This window comes from Danio rerio, chromosome 9, assembly GCF_049306965.1.
Source record: "Danio rerio strain Tuebingen ecotype United States chromosome 9, GRCz12tu, whole genome shotgun sequence".
Classification (NCBI taxonomy): Eukaryota; Metazoa; Chordata; class Actinopteri; order Cypriniformes; family Danionidae; genus Danio; species Danio rerio.
The window spans coordinates 35281261-35304891 of record NC_133184.1 but is presented as its reverse complement, the minus strand read 5'-3'; the positions used below and the strand labels follow the sequence as shown (position 1 = coordinate 35304891).

The window sequence follows — 23631 nt, the reverse complement described above, 5'->3', positions numbered from 1 at the left end:
TGTTATCCCTTAGAGGTGGTTGTGCATGAAAACCCCAACAGTATGGTGACTATCGTTGAACAATACTACCCAGCATTGATTTGGGTTGTTTGATAACATCTGCAGGAATAACTGGCTTGTTCAGTTATGTATGCTATTGATTGCTTAGCAGATAATGGAATTGAGTTTTCCCAGTGTGTTCACTATTACAACAATAGAATTACAGCCTCAAATGTGTCGAACAAGACTCATTCTTGAGTTGCAGTTTTCACTGTCAATTGTCACCTCAAAGTAACAATTATTAAGTTAACTGCGGCAGAATGACAATCTTTTTATTGGCATCTTGGCATTCATCACAAAATGCTGAGCATTTCAAGTGATAATCGTCTAGATTGAATCTGTTCAGCTTTCAGCGAGAAATGAGAGAGAATCATGGTGAGACAAAAAAGAAGAACAGAGAGACAGTAATTATAAGGTTTGAGAAGTCTTCAGGCTTAAGAGGATAGTGTACATAATTGAAAATCATGAAGACAGCATAAACTTTCTGTATGAGTAGCCTATGTGCAAACATACATTAGCATATCATTAAAAATAGTTTAACATGGTAATGTGTGTTAATATTACTAACCAGTAGTTAATAATTAAGGACATTTGAGTTACTTAGACATGTCTCATTCTATTGAGTTGCTGTCATTTAGGAATAAATATGGGATAGTTGTTTGAATCAAAACTACAATGATTTGATGTAGGGCGGAACAATATGTCGCCTGAGTATTGATATCTAAGTGTGTGTATCTGCAATGTCACATTGCTGGATTAAATTGATTATAAAATAATAAAAAATAAAGATAATATTAAATGTTACTTTGATATTATTGTATACAGTTATTTATACAATGACAACCATGTTATTTTGCATTTGATAGTTAAATGTTTGTATTTGAATACTATTAGATTGTACAGAAAACCATAAAGCACTGTTTATTAAACTTTTTTGCTCTGTCATATTTATATATACTTGCAATTTACTAAATATGGCAATGTCAGATTTTTCCAATATGGTGCAGCCCTTATTTGACAATTATTTGTGTAGCTCTACTACATAGACATAGACATAGATATAATTTCACACAAGCATATAAAGCTAAACAATATAAAACAAAACAATGACTGAACAAAAGGAGGCAGGTCTAGGTCTGAGTGCATGAAGACACATCTGCTGGAAAGCAGATCTTTCCATGCCATGCAGTGCAAAGTCACTGGAGCTCAGACAAAACCAGTTCTGGCACACACACAATAGCTCTCTTTTTGCCATCCACCTGCTGCCATTGGCCAAGGAGAGGATATCACATGCACCTGAGAATACCAGATGTTTTTTGACCATCTCACTCATATTGTTTGAAAATCAGCTGTCTATATAGAGATTTATGTATAATAATTCCATACTTAGTCTCTCAATCATTCATTAATTTTTCTTCGTCTTAGTCCCTTTATTCATTTGGGGTAACCACAGTGGAATGAACTGCCAACATATCTTACATATGTTTTCCACAGCGAATGCCCTTCCAGTTGCAACCCAGTACTGGGAAACATCCATACACGCTCATTCACATACATACACTATGGCCAATTAGTTTGTTCAGTTCACCTATAGTGCATGTCTTTGGACTATGGGGGAAACCGGAGCACCCGCAGGAAACCCACGCCAACACAGGGAAAACATAATAACTGACCCAGCCGAGACTCGAACTAGCGGCCTTCTTGCTGTGAAGCGACAGTGTTAACTACTGAGTCACTGTGTCGCCCCTGTTTCTCAATCAATGTGCCTAAATGAATGATGGTAGCATAACCTGATCAAATTTACCCTTTTGGATGTGGACTAAACAAAAACATGCAATCACTTGGTCATTGTGTGTGTTCATGTCTGTGTGTGAATTAGTAGTTTCATCTTTGAAAATCACTACAACTGAGTCAGCTGCCTTTATGCCAACATCAATGAGGCTATGATTCAACTGTTTTTTTAAGGACTCAGACTATAAATTTACAATGAGAAGTGACTGAATGAATTCTAGATTGAATGAATGGACTGAATGTGCACAATCCAATTAACTCAAGTGTATCCCACCAATCATCAGCTACAGAAATCAATGCAGTAATTCAAAGGCACTAATGTAAAAAGTGCCGACAAAACCCAAAGTAATGCATTTGAGAGGATTGGAAATTTTTTTTTTGCAGCAGCTTCCTCAGGGTGGTATGGTATATCCATTTATTTTGCAGTATAAAAAATGTAAGTAATAATATAAAAAATAAAACATGCAGTTTACAGTTGAAGTCAGATTTATTAACCCCCTGAATTATTAGCCCCCTGTTTATTTTTTCCCCCAATTTCTGTTTAACGGAGAGAAGATGTCTAAACATTTCTGAACATAATAGTTTTTATGACTCATCTCTAATAACTAATTTATTTGATCTTTGCCATGATGACAATAAATAATATTTGACTAGATATTTTTCTTTCTCATATTTTTCTACTTCTATACAACTTAAAATGGCATTTAAAGGCTTAACTAGGTTAGTTAGGTTAACTAGGCAGGTTGGGGTAATTAGGCAAGTTATTGTATAACGATGGTTTGTTCTGCAAAAATACAGCTTAAACAGGCTAATAATTTTGACCTTAAATTGTTTTTCAAAAATTAAAAGCTTTTATTCTAGCTAAAATAAAACATCATTGCTCTGTTAAACATCATTTAGGAAATATTTAAAAAAAAGAAAAAGAATTCAAAAGGGGGCTAATAATTCGGATTTTAACTATATATAAACCATAGAGCAGTGGTCACCAAACTTGTTCCTGAAGGGCCTGTGTCCTGCAGATTTTACCTCCAACCCTAATCAAACACACCTGAACAAGCTAATCAAGCTCTTACTTGGTATACTTAAAACATCCAGGCAGGTGTGTTGAGGAAAGTTGGAACTAAACCCTGCAGGTACACCGGCCCTCCAGGACCAGGATTGGTGACTCCTGCCATAGAGGTTTAGCTGTTTACCATAATTGTTGAGTCCATTTTAAGAAAAAAGGCCAGTGTGTAGACTCTGGACATGAAATAGACAAAAAATATCTTAATTATTTTGATTTATTTTGTTTAATAGTCTAGCAAGTTATAATCAGGATGAATTTCATTCAAATTTACATAATGTGATCAGTTAAAATGCCAATTTGACACTAAGAAAATATAATTTGCTGTTGCTTCCATTAAGAAAAATGAATTAGTGGACTATCTAGAGTTAAAGACTAATAGCACAATCAAGTCATTTTGTTTAATCTTAGATGGATTTCTTGTAATATGAATAATGCATGAATAAAGTATTTTGTTAAAAGCAGCAGCATGCATCTTTCAGCAAGACTGCGTTTGTCAAGAGTGAACCAGTTTCAATTAATGAAAGAGCAAGAGTTTTCTGACTGCAGCTGATCTTAACAACAAAGAAAAGATAAGGCCAAGGAATCCAAATACAAGATTATATTGAGATTGTGTAGTTGCAGTACGATTTTTAATTTAGATCCATCGATTACTGCATGCTTGAATGTGTGGTAAGATGTAAAAACATGCAGGGGCTTTAAACATTTATTCGACATTCAACGATGACCCGCAATACTAAAACTCTTATTTACTGTGTTTAATATGGATCTATGGAGAGACATATATATCTATTAAATCACTTTATTTTTCATCTCTGTGGAAATATTTTAACATCTATGATTCATTTCTACAAAATACTATGCACTCCCCAGAATAAAGGTTAAAAAAAGCTGTCTATGGACGGTTCCTTTTCAAAAGGTACATGTTTCTACCGAAAGGATCTAAACAGTGTTTGTAAATTAGTGCATACATTTTGAAAAGTAACTCAGTTGCAGTTTTTGAACATTTATATGAGAGTTTAAACTAGGTTTAGTGTATAGTAAAATCATTTTGGTTACCATGTTGTTTAAAATGTCTATTTAATTTGCAGGTATGGTTCATTTTCATGTGGCAACATACACTCACTGGCCACTTTATTAGGTACACCTGTTTAACTGCTTGTTAATGCAAATTTCTAATCAGCCAATCACATGGCAGCAACTCAATGTATTTAGGCGTGTAGACATGGTCAAGACGATCTGCTGCAGTTTAAACCGAGCATCAGAATTGGGAAGAAAGGCGATTTATGTGACTTTGAACGTGACATATTTGTTGGTGCGAGACGGGCTGGTCTGAGGAGAATGACCGAATTCGATACAACCGAAGTATGCAGAAAACTACCTCTGAAAGCACAACACATATAACGTTGAGGCGGATGGGTTACAGCAGCAGAAAACCACACTGAGTACCACTCCTATCAACTAAGAACAGGAAACTGAGGCTACAATTCACACAGGCTCACTGAAATTGGACAATAGAAGATTGGAAAAGCGTTGCCTGGTCTGATGAGTCTCGATTTCTGCTGCAACGGTTCAGGCTGGTGGTTGTGGTGTAATGGTGTGGGGGATATTTTCTTGGCACACTTTGTGCCCATTAGTACCAATTGAGCATTGTGTCAACGCCACAGCCTACCCGATTATTGTTGCTGACCATGTCCATCCCTTCATGACCACAGTGTACCCATCTTCTGATGGCTATTACTAGCAGGATAGCACGGCATGTCATAAAGCGTAAATCACTCAAACTGGTTTTTTGAACATGACAATGAGTTCACTGTTCTCAAGTGATTTCCACAGTCACCAGAACTCAATCCAATAGAGCACCTTGGGGATGTGGTGGAACGGGAGATTCACATCATAGATGTGCAACTAACAAATCTGCAGCAACTACGTGATGATATCATGTCAATATTGAGCTAAATCTCTGAAGAATATTTCCAGTACCTTGTTGAGTCGATGCCACAATGGATTAAGGCAATTCTGAAGGCAAAAGCGGCTCCAACATGGTACTAGTAAGGTATACCTAATAAAGTGGCCTGTTAGTGTATATTTATTATAGCTACTCTTAAAGATATCTCGTATAGACTCATATTAAATACATCATATTATGGCGTATTATTGTGGAAATGAATGTTCACCTATGATGTTGTCTGCTTTATTATACAGTATGTGTATGTATTGCCAATAATTATGTGCAATAATGTTTTATTCCCCAAACCACTTTTCAAATATTTTTTTATTATTATTACATAAACACATGTCTACAAAAACATATAGTCAAGCTAGTAAGTCAACTAAAGATTTTCAAGCGCAGTTCAATACGCTTTTTATCTAGGTAAACTGTCGCTTCAGCCAACAAACTCTGAGACGCCTGGTCGTCATTTTGGCTCAACCGCACGTGCCAGTCTATGCGGGAATTCCGGAATACGAAAGTCCTGTCGGAGCCATTATGGCGTAAGGCAATCCAGTTTCATAAGCGCGAGTGGGAGGAGTTTGGGTTTTCTGGAAGCTGGGAGCAGCAGCGCTGGAGTTATGAGGGGGAACTAGAGCAACGGCGGCGAGCAGGGACAGTCAGCGTGAGCGCGCACAGGGAAAAGCCGAAGCCGCGCGTGGCTAGAATGAGTGGAATCAACTGAACTGCGCACTTTAACAACAGCTTGCGTTTGAACACACAAACAAACCGCGTGCACGTCTTCTCCCCCGGCTCGAGTTAGTTAGTTTAGCGTCTAAACGACTTAACCCACTTGGTTCCGTGACTTCGGCAGCGATTATCGTGGAGTTGTTTTTAACGTTTGAATTACCTCAGCCTCGAGTGGCGGGATTAAGGGGGCCGAGAGAGAGGGAGGAGAAGGTGGGGCAGGGTGAGTCAAACGGACCGAGCGCTCACTACTGTCCGCTCGCTTCCACCAAACCACCAAAGGATAATTTTTCCCACCCAAAACCGACAGGAATCAACCATTCGCCGTTCATCGGAATTTGGAGAGCGATACAATCGGCTGTCAGCGTTTCTTTCGCGGCGCTCATTCCAGGTACTCTGAAGTGTCTGCTCGGTAATCCTCTGATATTTACCATTTGGACGGATTTTGGAGGGGGAGTGTAAATTCCCCGCTCTTGTTGGACCATGGCCGACGACGACGTGCTCTTTGAAGATGTTTACGAGCTGTGTGAGGTCATTGGCAAGTAAGTCTCACTTTGATAATGACACACGGGTGAATGTCCATCTGTGACTCGAGCTGCGCCTTTTGCGTTGTGTGTGTGTGTTTGTCTGCCAGACGAGTGTTGTCATTGCGTGAAATTCAGACTGTTGTGCTGCAGTGCTGTGCTGTTGAACACATGATAGTTAGATTCAGTCGTAACTCTTTACAAACTGCATGTTGTCTGAGGCTGGAGCAATGAGGAATGGGAGTGGCGAGTGTGAGAGATGAGAGAAGTGTACTTTGAGCGTTCGTGCAGGTAACGTTAGATGCCATCCACTACTATTGTTTTTGCATAGCTTCCTCTACTGCTGTCAGCGTTGATGTTTCTGCAAATGATTGTGTTTTGGTGGATAAACCAATTTCGTGTCACCTGGCTTTCATGTGTTATCTAGAAATGTCAGGTTTGTGCTTGCAGTCTTGTTCGTTTGTAGTTGTTACTGGTATTGACCACTATACCTGTACTTTACGTGTGCTGAGAGTTCTAGCCATTATAATATTGAGGTAAAGTGGGTTTCATATTCACATATCTGTTTATTTTAATGGTCATTGTATTGTTTACCACGCTACTTTGAATATTTGCTCTGAAATCGCATTTAAGTATCACCACACAACAACATCAGCACTGTTTAATTGACTGAACAATGTTGTACTTCAGTCATTGGCTGCTAATATGATTTCACTATTCAGAATTTGCTAATATTTTTCTGAAATTATATTATTAAGGACAAAGTCTGAATATGTAAATATTTGGAATATAAAGCAAACTTTACCTTAGTATTATAAATAGTTGTTTGATGTGAGTATAACATAATAAATGCCTTAAATGCAATGCATTATTAGTATTATGTATGTGTATGTGTGTTTATAATATTCAATGTAATTGCTATTTAATAATTTGTGTATTTTATTTACTTTTTTAATGTTGTATTTATGTTGTAAAACGCATTACAAAAATATACAAAAATGACAACATAAACATTTAACAATAAGCAAATACACTGAAGAATATTTTTAACAAAATAAATAAATGAATAATAAAAAAAAAAACACTAGTTCAATCTTACATACAGAAAATACAGGTCTACAATTTGCTGACCACAACTAGTATCCAGTACCAAGCTGGGAGTTGGGGGTGGGGACTCAATCAGAAGGGGCAGGGTTAAGCTGAAAAGTTTGGACATGTTTGCGAAGGGGTTCTCACAGTTTACTGAAAATTGTGCTAGATTGATGAAGAGAGTACCTATTTTTTTCATTTATTTTCTTTTCGGCTTAGTACCTTCATTATTCTGGGGTCGCCACAGAGAAATGAACTTATCCAGCATGTGTTTCACACAGCGGATGCCCATGCCCTTTTAGCTGCAACCCAACACTGGGAAACACCTATACACACTTTCACACATACAGGGAGAACATGCAAACTCCACACAGGTATGCCAACTGATCGAGCCGGGGGTCAAACCAGCAATCTTCTTGCTGTGTGGCTGTTGTGCTACCTACTGCACCACCATAGCGCCATTTTCTCATTTTCTTTACTTTTTACATATTTTTATAGATGCAGACTTAAATATGAGAATTTGTTTTTCATTATTGCTGTGAAATGTGATATTTGACAGTTAAAACTTTGCTTTTATTTGGATTTTTTTCACATTCACACTGTAGCCTTGAAAGCCAGAGTGTAATATAATATAAAATAGTGTAATGTAATTAGGGCAGCATGATATTGAACAAATCTGTCATTTCGATATTTTGTTTTGCTGCGATATGAATACAGTTTCACGAGATGGCTTGAATAGCTCTATTTGTGTAAACAAAATAAAATAAATGAATTATTGATTGGTTGATTTTGGATGCCTGTGAATCATGTATTAAATTGCAAGAATAATTACAATAGAGTAAAGAAAAAATTTAAATAAACAGTTATTTATGGTTTTCCGGAGTGTCAAACAGTATTCAGATACAGACATTTAATAATATAATGTCAAATATTACTGTATAGTCTTTATTATATTTATAAATCAGTAAAATTTATCTTCAGTAAAGTTACAAATGTTAATGATAGTCACAATCCATTATGCTTATTAATTGAAATGACTCCTCAAATCTCATGCATTTTCAATGGTTGATCAACTATAATATGCAAATTAACATTGCAGATCCTGCGATGTGACTATTGGGGACACACATTGCGCTATTGATGCTGAAATGATATATTGTGCAGCTCTGAATGTAATATCTTAAAACTTTGTGTTTTTGTACATTTTATAATAAAATATAAATATTAGACTACATTGAAGCGTCACATTCTTGCAACAGTAGTAAAGTTGTAGACTGGCTTAAAGTAATAAGCGTTGAACCTTTTAGGGAATTAAGTTATAAAGATCTAAAACAATAAAGATTAAAGATGTTTCTGATTTAATGGTTTGTCGAGCCACACTACGAGTTTGGTGACTATTTGCTCTGATGAAGGGCACAGCCTTGCATGTATCAGCAGGTCTAGAGCTTTTCCTATTAAACTGAAACGAAGTACCATTTTTAGATTGTAGTCCTACTGAATGGAACATTCACATATTGTTTTTACTGTTATTGTTATGAGACAATCTGGTGTATTTGTATTATGTAAGCAGGTTATCTCCAGCTGTTATTGATGTGCAATTGCTTGCTTGAGTTTCAGTGTGGTGCATGTAAATTTGAAATGCCATGTAATTAGAGCTCTCAACATGGTACTCTGGGATTTCAGAGTTTGTAATTAAAAGCAGTTCTGTGCGTGTAACTGTCTCATAATAACAAAACAACATATAGTTAGGATGCATACGATGGCGGATTTTCTTAAACAGCTATGTTTAGGCATGTTTAAATGTATGGGTGAAAATTTAGCCAACAAAAATAAAGCAATGGAAAAACTGGAAAACCCTGTTGATGCCGTTTCCATTAGATCTTTGTCGTACAATGATTTATGTAGTAACCCTATGATTTGTACAACACAGGATGGATTTGTGAAATCCTGGAATAAAAACAGAATTAGCAGTTTAATGCAGAATGTTATGGAATTTAGGATATATTGAATGCATAAATCAGAAATGTTATTGCAATGTGGACTGTAGTGTCTGTAAATATTCATTCATTTTCTTTTCGGCTTAGTCCCTTTATTAACCTGGGGTCGCCACAGCGAACCACCAGTTTATCCAGCATATGTTTTACACAGCGGATGGCCTTCCAGCTGCAACAAATCACTGGGAAACACCCACTCTCATTCATACTCATACACTACAGACAATTTAGCTTACCCAATTCACCTGTACCGCATGTCTTTGGACTGTGGAGGAAACCGGAGCACCTGGAGGAAACCTATGCGAACATGGGGAGCGCATGCAAACTCTACATAGAAATGCCAACTGACCCAGCCGTGGCTCGAACCAGCGACCTTCCTGCTGTGAGGCGATCGTCGTACCCACTGCTCCACAGCGCCGCTCCATCTGTAAATATTAATCTAGTAAAAAACATTTTGAAATAATGAAGTCTGCATGTTTTGTGTGCAGTAATTGTGCAGTTATATCTCATACTCAAGCATGTGATGCCTGTGTTGTTGTTTTTTTTTAGCATCTGCCGTATCACTTTGAGTGAATGAAAACATCAGCCTCATCTTCAGACCTGCCGAGAGATTCACTCACAAGCATTTTCTGTTTTATGTGAGAAAACTACAGAAACTCCCAGTGTCTTCACAACAACCTGTGGAATCTACTTGAAGAATGTTTTTGTTGTACAGTAGTCCCTTGCTATAATGTGATTCTCCTTCCGCAGTTTTGCAGATTCGCAGATTTGCAGTTTGCAATTAAACATGCTGGGTTTTTTTGGTTTTTTTAAGCGTATTGTGTTCTGCGTCCTGATTGGCTGTAGACCATTGTCAATCAATCTTCTCCATGCTGTGTTTCCTGTACAGTACAGAACACGTTTAGCTTTCCAAAGTTACATAAACCTTCAAAGGCTAGCAATGTGACTGAAGTGCTGTACTGTATGTTCACAAGTTTTCTCGCCAACAAACCCCATATTGTTGACAACTGCACTGTCAAAGGCACGGTAGCAGGCTATTTTTAGAACGTAACCCCTCAATTAACGAGGGACCACTGTACAGTAAAAGTGATGATAAAATAATATAATACAATTATTTTATTATCAGAAATAAAAGGAAAGATGATAAAAAAGTGTAATGTATTTCAAAGGCCTCCTTCAAAGGAGTTCGGGGAAAAAAAACTTGAAATTCTTAATGAGTTTACTAGATAGTCATACGTCTGTGAATAGTTTTGACCTACTGTACTAGGGCTGCACAATGTATTGTTTCAACATCGAAATCGCAATGTTGACCAGGAACCACAGCTGATTGTGTTTGTGTTATTAAAGCCTGTGGTTGTGTAAGCGTTTAAAACATTCATGCACAAGAGATTATAATGTTTTTAACAAAGATTGATTGTATGCAAGTATAATTACACGCAATGAAAACTACACTATTATTTTAAATATAATTACTCAATTTGTGTACCTTTAATACTGCTATAGACTCCCAGGAAAAAAAAAAAAAAAAAAGAGTTGTTTTATTCCACCTACAATATATCTTTGCTCTGCTGTAAAATACTTTTGATTGGTTTATTATATTTAATGCAGATGCACTGTACTAAATCATAATAATCAAATGTAAAATTGTGTAAATTCTTTCTAAATAGAGCTATTAATTTTATTCGGTAACATTATTTACAATATCGCAGTATGTATCGCAGAAAAATAATATGTCAGTTTTTTCCAATAGCATGCAGTCCTATACAGTACTGTAAGTTTTGTTTACAGGGCCTTTATTTTCTTCCATGGTGGACTGGCTTATTTTATTACAAAATGATGCACATACTGTTGCGCACACACACATAAACCTATTTGTCTGTTTGTGTGGCTTGTCGCTGTGTGAGTGATCCGCTTTCTTGTTTCGTGCCCACCCTGAGGCTTCATGCTGGTGTTTGGAGGTAAAAAGAAAAGAGGATGCTGTCCATTAAGCAGATACACTCCCACTGACACCACTTCTCTCCCTAGGCCAACTTCTGTGAGCTCAATAGAGATGATGTGGGGGAGTGGGTGGATGTGCGCGTGTGTGAGCTGTTTATGTCTGTTAGTTTAAACAGCACAGATTGCTAATATAGCGCAGGACAATTGGTCAGGATAGATGACCAAGGCAGTCTGCGGTGCCATATTTCACGGTTATATTGTGTCTGGCCTCTCAGTCTGTTTGCTACCCTCCAAGTTCCTATTATATGTTACTTTTTTAACGCAGAACTGGCATGTTTATGTGTATTTTTTTTGCTTTCTTGTGTTTAGGACAGATGTTTTTGGAGAATAAAAACTGGAAATCTGTCTATTGTTTCATACAGCCATGGCAGATGGCTTTGCAAACTGTTCATCCACCTCACAGGCGCTGGAATGCACAGAGCTGGATTTAGTGGCTGAATTTGTCTTTGTTTATACAGTTACTGGTCAAATACAGTAGTGTACTACTCCAAGTGGTGGGCTTTAAGTCAAGAGTTATGCTATCGTTTAGGCACTAATGCTTTAGTAGTCTCAGAATGGTGCCAGAGTGACCTAGCAGTCTGATTGAGATTTGCTGATGCATGAAACCGTCAGCAAGCAGCCTGAACAAGAGTTTTAGGCCACAATGTGCTGCACAGCAGATTTAGCTCTGTTAGACCTAACAGTGCAGACTAGCACAACACATTTCAAGTGTTGGAAGATTTCAATTCAATGTGTGACTGAAGTGTGACAGATCCTGGTAAAGTGTTTATACATTCTGGTACAGCTGGGTGATGTGACCAAATATTATATAATATAATATGTCAATGTTATTTTTCATAGATGTATTTATATTTTACAACATAATGTTTGTGTATCATTAATGGGGATGCAAATGCTCTCCACATGTTTGTTAGACATTAAGAATCTAAAATAGTTTGCTCGTTTTAACCTCCAGAGTGTAAGCTAACTTAATTTTTACGGCCCCATGAAACAGTTTTCTTTTATTTTATTTATTCAGTAACAAAGCAATGGTTGTATTTATGAATAGTTCAATGAATCGACTCTCACAATAAATAAAAAAAAATTCTTCATTCACACGGGTGACACGGTGGCGCAGTAGCTAGTTCTGTTTCTTACAGCTAGAAAGTCGCTGGTTCGAGCTTTGGCTGGGTCAGTTTGTGTTTCTATGTGAAGTTTGCATGTTCTCCCTGCGTTCGTGTGGGTTTCTTCCAGGTGCTCCAGTTTCCCCCACAGTCCAAAGACGTGGTACAGGTAAATTAGATTGGCTAAATTTTCTGTAGTAAATGAGTGTGTATGGATGTTTCCCAGTGATGTGTTGCAGCTGGAAGGGCATCCGCTGCATAAAACATATGCTGGATAAGTTGGTGGTTCATTCCGCTGTGGCGACCCCAGATTAATAAAGGGACTAAGCCAAAAAGAAAATGAATATTCATTCACAAAAAAAACCCAGCCTAGCCTAAAGAACGACTGGACCAATATGAAAATCAGCAGCAGGTTGAAATTATAATCAATTATCTTATGTAATAAACATAAGTCAACAATAATTGCAGTGAATTGTATTGGGTTAAAAGAAAAGGTGGGAAATGTTTTAGCTGCGAACTGTAATAATTTTATGTGATCATGCTACAATGCTAACGCGACATTCCAGTGCAACTAATAATTGCAGTGAACTAATAGCATCCGACTGCACAAACTGAAAATACAAATTATGAAGAAAAAAACTGAAATTATTTAACATAATGTTTGCTTGCAGTTTATATTAGTTTTTGCTTGTTTGCAGTGCTTTATATTTAGCAGAGTTTTAGCCTATTTTTCATAGTATGACAGTAAATCAAAGGCAGAATATTGTTACTTAATTGGAGCAAGTCAAATAGTGGTAACTGGTGTTACGGTGACGGCAACTGGTGATAGTTTATCTAGGATGAACCGCTGGATTGCGTCTCACTTTAGTTGTTAAACGCGATATTTAATTAATCTTTTCTTTATCTAACGACTCTATTCTCTCAGGTAACGTGTCACAGCATCAGTAAGCTGGTTTAATCTTTAGCTTTCATGCTTGTACTTAGTCATTTTAACGTAAACCTCAGATACTGTTGGTTGGTTCCTGTTGGTTGTACACCTTTTTTTGGTCATTATAATGGAGTTTGACGACTCCATTATAATGACACTGATCACTCTGCCTATTCATGCCAGAGTCCTGTGGAAAAAGTGATTGACAGGTGGTAATTTGTGTGTAACTTATCTTTATTTATTTATGATTTAGTTACAGGTAAAACAAAGACCATGCGGGTCAGGTAGTTAAAACGGTAGGCTACAAACAATTAATTTATTATGAATTAATTAATTATTCATAAATAAATAATTCACCACCGCCTACAACGACGATGCCATCATCCATCACAGTATTTTACATTAGACATCGTACAATGCCAAATTGGTCAACATCGCCCAACCTATAGTTAAGGGTTAGATTTTAGTAAACATAACAATATAAATATATATTTTGTCATCGTTTCTCCAATTAAAACTGGACTTATATATGATGGTTTTTCACAAAGATCTTTTAGTTTCACCGTGCATTTAATGGTAATTTGTCCAAAGCAAAATGCTTAAAAGCTCATTAAAAAAGCGGTTTAATTTAGCTGTTTTATAGGTTGTTAGATTAAACCACATAGAGTTAAAAATGTTCAGTGCTTATTATCATTATTGACAGAAATGTTATCACCATCACATTGTTTATGCCTCTGCCATACATCCAGAGAAATCGGACATAATATATTTGTCCCCCAGAAGCCTGTTCTTACAGCTCTTTTTTTTGTCCGCAGTGAGCCATAGATAACTCTTGTCATGGTTTCCTGCAGGTTAGTTCCCACCAAGCACAAATCAAACCTTCCTTTGACCTCATAAAACCCCCCAGAATCTAGATCCTGTTGTGAAAGCACCATGAACCAGCAGTGATTGACCTTCATTTATCCCCACCTGCAGAAAAAAAAAATGCTGTTTTAAAGGCAAGCTCTCCCTACACTTTGTCTCAACCCCTCAAAACATGTGTTAACATGCCCATTAACAGCATGTTAACTGTGATGTCTTTTAATAGTGTTTTTTCTCTCTTGATGAGCGTAGGAGAGGTTGGTAATGAGGTCAATAAGAGTGTGTGTCACTGACTTTGATTCAAGGCTGACTGACACACTGACCCAGATGAGGGGGCAAGATCAACAGACCGCCTTGCTTGAGCATCTCGCTTTGAGCGAAAGGTGGAGAGTGATTAAGTTTGACAGTGTTGTGACTTCCTCCGGCTTTGTGCTGCATTGAGTTGTGTTTTTGCAATCTGTGTTGTGGTGGATGTGGTCAGCTGTGTATTTTATTTGAGGTTTTTTCATTCAGTTTGTACCAAATATTACATTCCTTTAATGTCATTATGTTCCTGTGCAAAGCTGAACATGAACACTGGGAGTTTCCTCTGCGTTTCATCATATTTCTTTTTCCAGCTCTCGTTTTGTGCCTTATATTTGATTTTTCATTTTTAGTGTTTGAGTGCAGATACTGTTTAAAGCTGCACTTTGCACTGTTTAATCTTTTTACTCACATCTGGTTGTTTTCAACTGAAGGAAATGAACCAGAGAAGCTTTTTAAGTCAAAAATGATGCAGCCCTGGAGCACACTTACCTACTGTGTAATCGCCACAGACCAGGTGTAGTTTAGTGGTGTTTACCAGCCAAAACAAGCAGTTGGAACGGTTACAAACTTCTGAAATAAGCTCAAAACAAACTACTTTTTGACTTGATTTAGTTTGAAATAAAAACACATCACACTAAATCTGCTTGAAGCTTTTAGAGACTTGTATGTTGTGGTCTGATAAACAAGTCATATGAAAGATGACATTTTCTTTTGGTTGTAGAGGTGCACATTATATCGTTTCAGCATCGATATCGCAATGTGTTCATTCGCAATAATTAAATTATACAGTATGTAATGTTGAGTTTGTATTATAATCTACCACTTGCATGTGTTTCTGAGAATTTTAAAAGCATTTATCGATTGAAAGCTTTAATAATAATTAATTTTGTTGAATTATTTTATTTTTAATAATTAATTTTGTTAATGTTAATACATGCTATTAAATGTTTTTTTTTCATGTGTTTTCAGATGGATAGTATTTAACTACACCTAAGCCATTTTTATTGTTCAGGGCTCAACAATAAGGACTGCCCGATGGCCTAGGGCCAGTGTGAGAGATGCTCAAGACAGTAGACAGAATCGTTACTGGCCCAATCGGGTCACTAAATTTCAATTTGCCTGCTACTAATCAAGCTTTTAAGTTGCTTTTAATTTGTGCTTTTAAGTCTTTGAATGTTGCCTTCTGTGTAAAGTCGTAAACCATATTGCTTTTCGTTTCCTCTTATCTGATTGGATGTTGTGAGTATGTTATTTTTTTCCATAACCTGGTAAAAACCAGTACAGCAAAGAGACGGCAAAATCAAATTGTGAGGCTAAAAGAAAATATCTATTTACATGGGTACAACACGGCGAAAAAAGTGAAGTGATGTTGCATAGTTTGCCGTTACTTTTAAGTCAGTCACCCTTTGTTTTGCAATAAAATACAAGCACATTTGCCATACTGCAACATTTTACTGCTTAATATTTTAACATTTCTAAAATATTTAAATTCTGGATTCACAGACATTATTTTTGACCTATTATTTAAAATATGTGGCTAAGAATATATATTTTTTTATTGTTGCCAGTAAAACCTTGGCAGGTAAAAATCTGAACCACTGGTCCAACTGGCCCAGTAGAAATAATCATTAACGTTGAACCCTGTTGTTGTATCTGAATACTGCAATAGGGCCGACACCAAATCACCAGTAATCCATGTCAAACTTTTTTTAAATATATATATTTTTTATTGCAAAGAGATACAAAAACAGCTGTTAGCCATTTTTACATCAATTTCTCAAAATTAAATCCCCTAATCAGGGAAATAAAACTAAAGCAACACATCACTTTACATGATATCAGTACAGGACCTATTACAGGAGTAACCGGGCCATTAGAAAAAGAATCCTTTGTTTTTTTCCTGTATACATCTAAAATTTAATTCATAATTAGGGTTGGGTATCGTTTGGGTTTTTTCGATACCTTTGCTAATTCGATACTTTTAAAATGATACCAGTGCCAAAACGGTGCATGAACCGATACTTTTTAGCCCCAAAATTATGGTGGATGACTCTAGAAAAATCTTTTATTTGACAAAATCTTTAAAAAAATTATTTTAATAAAACCATATAATTTAAGTTTAAAGTAAACATCAATTCATATTTTATATATTTGATTCGCATTAATATATTTTCTTTGATCATTTGTAGCTTACTACTAACCTGTGAGGCAGGCAGGGGCCACTTCCTTGTACTTTTGTGGGCACATTTTAACGTATATCACAATACTTAAAAAATTATTCGAAGTCATTTTTTTTGCATCACTATGCAGTCTTCATAAAAAAGATAATTAAATAACTCAAACTCAAAATAATCTTCCTTGTTTATATTTTTTTCACAATTAACTTTGTACTGGTGCAGGATAACACATTTCTAACATTCAAGTACATCAAAGCACATTGCTGCACCTGTAAACTTTAACAGATAGGCCTGCAGTTGAAGTCAATTTATTTTGCCCTCAATCATTTAAAATAATGTTTCTGAAAATTTTCACAGTGTTTCCTAAAAAATAATTATTCTGGAGTCATAAGTCGCATTTCTTATTGTTTATTTTGTTAATAAAAAAAGTTTTTAATTAAATAAAATTAAGGTTAGTATTATTAGCCTCCTTAAGAAATATATAATAATTTGACTAACTATTTAAAATTTTGTAGTTAACTAATTAAGTTTTTGAATCGCACTTTAAACTGAATAAGACTATAAAATACTTAAAGGCACTTTGTCTGAATACAGCTGTCTTGCAAAATAACTAGTAAAATGGTATGCACTAACTGTCACTATGGGGTAGAAAAAAAAGTAGATATTAGAAAGGAGTTAAACTTATGTTTAAAAATGTGTTGTAAATAAATCATGCGTTGAAGACGGAAATAAAAAAAGAATGACCCTAAGCAACCACAACAAACGCCTGACATCCCCTGTCCGTATTCCTCAAAGTTTTTTAGAATTAAATGTTTAGAGATGGTGTGACACAACGCCTATATGTGCCTTTGGCCTACCGGTTACAAAGGTACCGGTGCTATAATGGCACCGGGTTTCGTTACCCAACCCTATTCATAATATTCTTAAAGTGTCTTAAAAAGTCTTAAATTTGACTTAAAGAAACCTGTAGAAACCCTTACTATTAAACTGGAAAAAGAAAAAACACTGTTTATTTCAACCGTATCTTAATTGTATTTATCTATGCTTGTAGATTAGATTTATTCTATTTCATGCTTGATTCACTCACCTACAGGATCATCCCAATCAATCTAACATAAATTATTTTCAAAATATTGAAAACATTTATCTGAAATATTAAGTTATACTCAATATTGCAATATTAGATTTTTCCAGTATCGTGCAGCAGCCCTAGTGGGTTGGTTTAAACATTTTGATCATCCACAGATAGTCGCCACATTCTGCTATTATCTGTCTTTGGCTTTTGAGTTTTGATGTTGCCTTTTATGGTTAAAAAGATCTGCCTTATTGCCTAATTAATAGAAGTGGTTCACCTTAAAAGTGTTGTGTATAGGCATGGGCCAGTATAAGATTCTGATGATGGTATAATAACCTTGGATAAATTTATAGCGGTATTGTGATTACTGATCTAAAATATTTTTAAATGTCTTAGTATAAAACTAAAGTTTTTTTCCCTATTGAGCACAGCGTTTTTTATTTTAAGAAATGTTTTAAAAATGTTGGAACAGTAAACGCGTCAGGCTAAATATTTCAAATAAATCATTGATTAAAATCACATATTTCTTTACAACTTGAAAAGGCTTCTTTGCATATCTTTCTTTTCTTTGGATATAAAGTAAGTCACTGCACTAGTCAGGTCTACAGCATGATCAGGTGTTTGTGTACAAGCAATTTGTTTTTGTTTTTTTCTGAATTGCTCCTTTGCTAGAGATACTGTTTCCCTAAAAAACTAAATGTCATAAACACGTTTAAAAACTAGCATATTTTGTAGGAATGGTATAACAAAAGATTTTAGTGGTTTTAAAACCTTGACTTTTCCAAACTGCAGTGAACCATGAAATCAAGTATTGTCCCGTGTCTAGTTGTGTAATATTTATAGAATTTAATACATTTAGCTTATTTTCTGTTAAATAGTATTATAGTAACTTTAGATATAGGCAAATAAATATATATTTTTAATAATTGATGACTAAATAAATTCTGTTCAGCAGTTAATTGTTCTTGCACATGTCTTATTTACATAATTTATGAGTTGTACTTGCTTGAAAGTTGTTTGTAATAAATCCTCCTCTGTCCGTGAAACTGTTCTGTTGCCAGCAGTGTTAAATTCTTATCTAGAACGTCATGTTCTAAGGCTTAATGTTCCCTGTCTCACTGAGAAGACAACTGGTCCTCTTTTCAGTATAAGATATGTGATGCTGCGTTGAGCCAAACAACACCGACAGTCCTTTTCAGGTCATCAACTTTGTACCTTAATAAAGAAGAAGCAGATGCTGCTTGATTGCTTCCTTACTGCTCATAAATTTTAAAGATGCCCCTTGTGGGCAAAAAAAAAAACCTTTGACAAACTCAGTTGTGTGCTGTTTGACCTAATAGATGGACAGCAGAAGTGTTAATATTTCTCGCTTCCTGTGAAGGCTAATGCTTTGGCAATTGACAATGGACACAGCATGCTTCCCCTATTTGCCTTCCTCTGCTCTGCTGATGCTGCCCAGTGAGGTCATGAGGTAGACAGTGCTCTTCCTTCTGTTCTGCAGCCTGCAGGTACTGCCTATTACTCATGTTCGCAAAATATAGCAAGGAGCCATGTGAAAAACACATTCATCAGACTGGCCTCCATGAAGGTTTCTTTGGATGGACAGAGGATGAATACCCTTGAAAATCAACCCTGCTTGGCTACAGACGGTGTGCTGGTAGCTAAGTTTGAATCATTACAAACTAACTATCATTTTAATCAATGCAGCAATAAACAAAATCCTTACAATTTACAATATGCGACATGAGTCTGTGCACTTGGGTTCCGTGTGTGTTCAGATTGCATTTTAATGACACCTATTGATTTGTAGACTGATATGTTAGCATTAAAGAATACATCTTCATCAGTATGCACAAGTGGTAAAAAATCAAGCAAGATGAATCACACTTAAACAGCTAGTGGGCATGTCATACAAGCAAGAGCTCTATCTCGCTACTCCACGAGATTTTTTACTTTATTGCTTTCCCATATAAAGGTATTGCTTTTAGTCTTTTATAGTGCCGTGTTATGTTGATCAGTAGCCCATTTAATGTTTCATTTTTATTGGCTACTCAGTAGACATAGGTCATTTTCTTAGACTTGCAAGACTAACAGTTGCTCATTCTGAATGTCTCAATGTATGACAAAAAGGCCACCATTAGAAAATCTAAATATTGTACAATGTATTTTGCTTCCAAATTTGTAGCAGTTTTAACACATTGGCTACGTTTATAGGTATTCAATAGTCTATTGCCCATAAACAGATAAAAATATTTCATGGTATTATAAACCATTTCTCTTTCTTATATGCCATTAGATCTGTGGTCGCCAACTCCTTGATTGTGATCGAGCCCACAAAGTAGCAGCCAATATCAAAATAATGGAGGCTGCAATACCTCAAAAACTTACAGTTTCCTCTAAGAACAGGAAGAGGACTTTTAATTTGTACCATATTTTTTTTAATTTTGTAAAATTAATAAAGGTACAAATGACGTCAGGCGTAAATTTTTATTTAATTTTTTTATTTTGTGTATATATCTGAGAAGTGTAATTAATTGGTAAAACCAGTTCTAGGAATTCTTTAGCATGTGATTTAAGATCAACATTTTCTACACAATCAAATACACTTACAAGGTACGCTAAATTGAACAGAAAATTATTAAAATTCTTGAATTAAGATAACCATTCTCTTTGTGTAGCTTCTCAGTGAGCTATGGCTTAGGTGTAGTAAATGCTGCTCCATCTAAAAACACATGAAAAAAACACTTTTAATAGCTTTTATTGAATTCAAACTCACTTTATAACTTCATTAGTCATGCTTTTGAAATGAATCCTTCTATGAGATGATTCCATAGATGTTTATTAGGCGTTGAGTCAGTAAAGGAAACAAAATATTCTGTTTATTCAACAGCAACTGCTATGGTGATCTCCTTGATGATTTCTTTAAGATGTTTAGAGTTTCTGCACAAGACCACCCTCTGGCCTTCAGAGGAGATTTACCAAAGACCATTGATCACCCAGCCCTAATTAAAGCTCAAGTTATCCACATATTTTACTGTGATTAAGGTTCATTTTGAACATAAACACATTAGCATAATCGGTGGTCTGTTTATAAAACTCGTAACACAGTGCATTGTTCATATGCCTATAAATGTGAGCACTAAAATTGAGAATGTCTTAGATGTAACTGTTCAACAAGCTGTTTACACAGTAACCAATTATTTATACATCTCTAATTATGTTCTTAACACTTTGTTTAAATTATTCAGTGAAATTGCTTATTTTTAATTGGCCTTTAAAAGAAAGACCCATGAAGTGAGTAGTGGCCTTTACTGATCTCTAACTGATTAAACTGTACACATACTGTATGATTATGTTACTAAAGAGGTTATTTCTAGCTCACCTGTAGTCTCTCTATGGATTGGTCTAGACTTTAGCCTAGTCTTCTATCCCAAAGGCGCATTGTTTTCCCCTGTCAATCATTACTGTGTGCACTGCCCCTGAAGCTGCTCTCTGATAGACCCTGGTGCTTATCACAGTCTGGATGCTGCACTCTACGTTTGTCTTATTGTACACAGACAGGCCAAACTGACCCTTTGGAGTTGCTGAGGCAGGCACTACCATTTTCAGTTTTATAAACATCTTTCACTTTTTTTCCTCCCCTTTCCCTCTTTCATGGTGGGCCTTTTGAACTGAAGTCATTTCCTGCTGCTTTGCCAAGATACACAGCAGCCTGGGCCTGCAGCTCAAAAACGGTTGGCCTAAATTGAACTATATTTCCTAGGTAACCACTCAGCACTATTTTAGGGCAGCTTTAAGTAAGAGGCAGAGGGCATACAGTAGATCCTGACCTGAAGTAGTGCTTGCTGTGATCGGGTATCTCACAATGACAAATCAATGTGAAGCATGTCAACTGCAGGGCATCTGTAATGGGAATGCTTCTTTAAGAGGGTAACACTTGATGTTCGCGCATTACAAGGAAAGTGAAAAGGCTGTGGCCTTTGTCCTTTCAAATGTGTGAATTATATTATTACAGTTCCAGCAGCTCTGTGAATGATGAAAAGAGGGCGCACAATAATGCTGTGCCCTTTGGCCAGCCACAGGTCAGAGGATGTTTGTAATGTAGTGTTGAATTAATATCAAATCAATATGTGAATTAAATATTTTAAAGGTTTTTCATTGCAATATACATTTAAGCATTTTCAGTAGTCATTACTTCAGTCCTTAGTGCAGGGGTCAAACTCAAATTGGCAGAGAGGGTCATTTCAGTGACTAATTCATTGGAGGGTCGTTTTTATGTTCACGCACAAAAAAATAATTGGAAACCTGACAATATTGATGCGTCTTAGGACAACAGACATGATGTTTATTTTTCAAGCATTACATGTCACCTGTGATAATGCAAATCAGCATGTTTATCGTGTCAAACATCAGCTGCTAAAATACATCTGTGGTTGTTGTTTGTATGGCAGAGCATCAGACACACACTTCCACAGAGTATATGCAGTCAAAAATCCAGCTTTTTGTTTCTTGTTGTTCATACTGAAGGTAGTTTAAATTGCTATTAAAATACAAAAAATAATAAGCATAGTAGTTATCATTTTGTTCTAACCATTTGTATTGTCCCAATAGCATAAGAACATCAGAAAGCAGTTTGAGTAACTTAAGTGACTTTACTGCCTTTTGTACTTCTCATTATCTTTCTTTTTTGTAAACCTACAACAAAGTAGGGAAAAGTATGTATATATTCACATTCACTTTACCAAGTTCAAATCATCTAGCAGTACAATTTTACTAATGTACATAGTTTTTATGCAAATCTTAATAAGCATATGAGGAAAACCTATTAAATGAGGCCATTTGAATCGAATATTAGCACAATGATCATATTTGTTACACTACCAGCATAACATGTAAGCCATGAAGAAGTGTTTGTACAACAAAATACAAAACTGATAGTAATCAAACGACGCTTGAATGTTTACCAAATAGAGCTTTAGTAAGAATATAGCACTTACAGACATATACTTTAACATTTAAATCAGCCACAGAATTAAAACGCATGTGTGTTACTCTCAACCGCACACTGAGAGAAAATGAAAGTAAAACTAATCTGATTGCTGTACTTTAAAAGTCGACTAGGTGGCGGGTCATAACCACAAGTGGCTAGACGCAACTGCACAACAATGATAGTGTCTAAAAAATATTTGTTTTAGTGGGCCAATCTCGTTGTGTTTTTGACGTCAGTTACGGGCCGGAGGGAGGAGGAGGGCGGGCTGTAAATCACCCGTGAGCCGGCAGTTTGAGACCCCTGCTTTAGTGTCACTTGTTTTGAATTAAATGGTTCTGAAATGCGTATTTGTTGTTACTCTATAAACTGTTAGTTATTAGTGCTGAAAACAGTCATTTTCTTTCAGGAGTAGAATGTTTGAAGCAGCAGCTTTTATTTAAAATGGGAGTTTCTGATAATATAAATGTATTCACTAATCAGTTTAATCCATCATTGGTAAATAAATGAATTCATTAAAAACGAATGTCACTTTTGAACAGATTATGAGACATTTTGATATTGAATATATGATCGTGTTATATTAGGGAAATCTTAAAGAAGAGAGGATAACGCAAAGTATGAATACTTGGCAGAATTGTTAATTGATTTTATTTATTTTTTATTATTGGTTTTATTTTTTGTAGTGTTTTATTAAATATGAGCATAATTTATATTTATTTATGTCATGAGAAGAGCTCAACCATTGGTAGCAGGCAAGGCTGTATGAAGCTCAGTCCTTTATTTTACATCAGCTGCTTTGCAGGTGTCCTGTCTCAATTCATGACAGGAATGCACAGCTACGCTGTCTGCTGTGTGGAAGTATAAAAGCTGTTCAACAGCTACAAAGCGTCCTTCAGTTCTAATGATTTGATATGGGGCATAAAAACTCAACACTTATGGGACTATATAGTGTCTTCTCATCCAAAGATGGTGATGCAAAACACAGGCACCATGAAAAACATCACAATTCTGTTTTA

The 23631-nt window shown here is 35.9% G+C and overlaps 1 protein-coding gene across 50 annotated transcripts in view; it reads left to right on the top strand.

The window, feature by feature from the left end:
* Positions 1–5491: 5491 nt before the first annotated feature.
* Positions 5492–23631, top strand: part of caska (calcium/calmodulin-dependent serine protein kinase a) — a 243983-nt gene continuing 225843 nt past the window's right edge. For 49 of the 50 annotated variants that reach the window (XM_017357643.3, XM_073911574.1, XM_073911571.1 and 46 more), the window contains exon 1: positions 5492–6112. In XM_017357643.3, coding sequence (XP_017213132.1) covers positions 6054–6112 — 59 coding nt within the window. In that variant the 5' untranslated portion in view covers positions 5492–6053. The remainder of the gene's footprint in view (positions 6113–23631) is intronic. The other variant, NM_001423569.1, reaches the window with a different exon arrangement.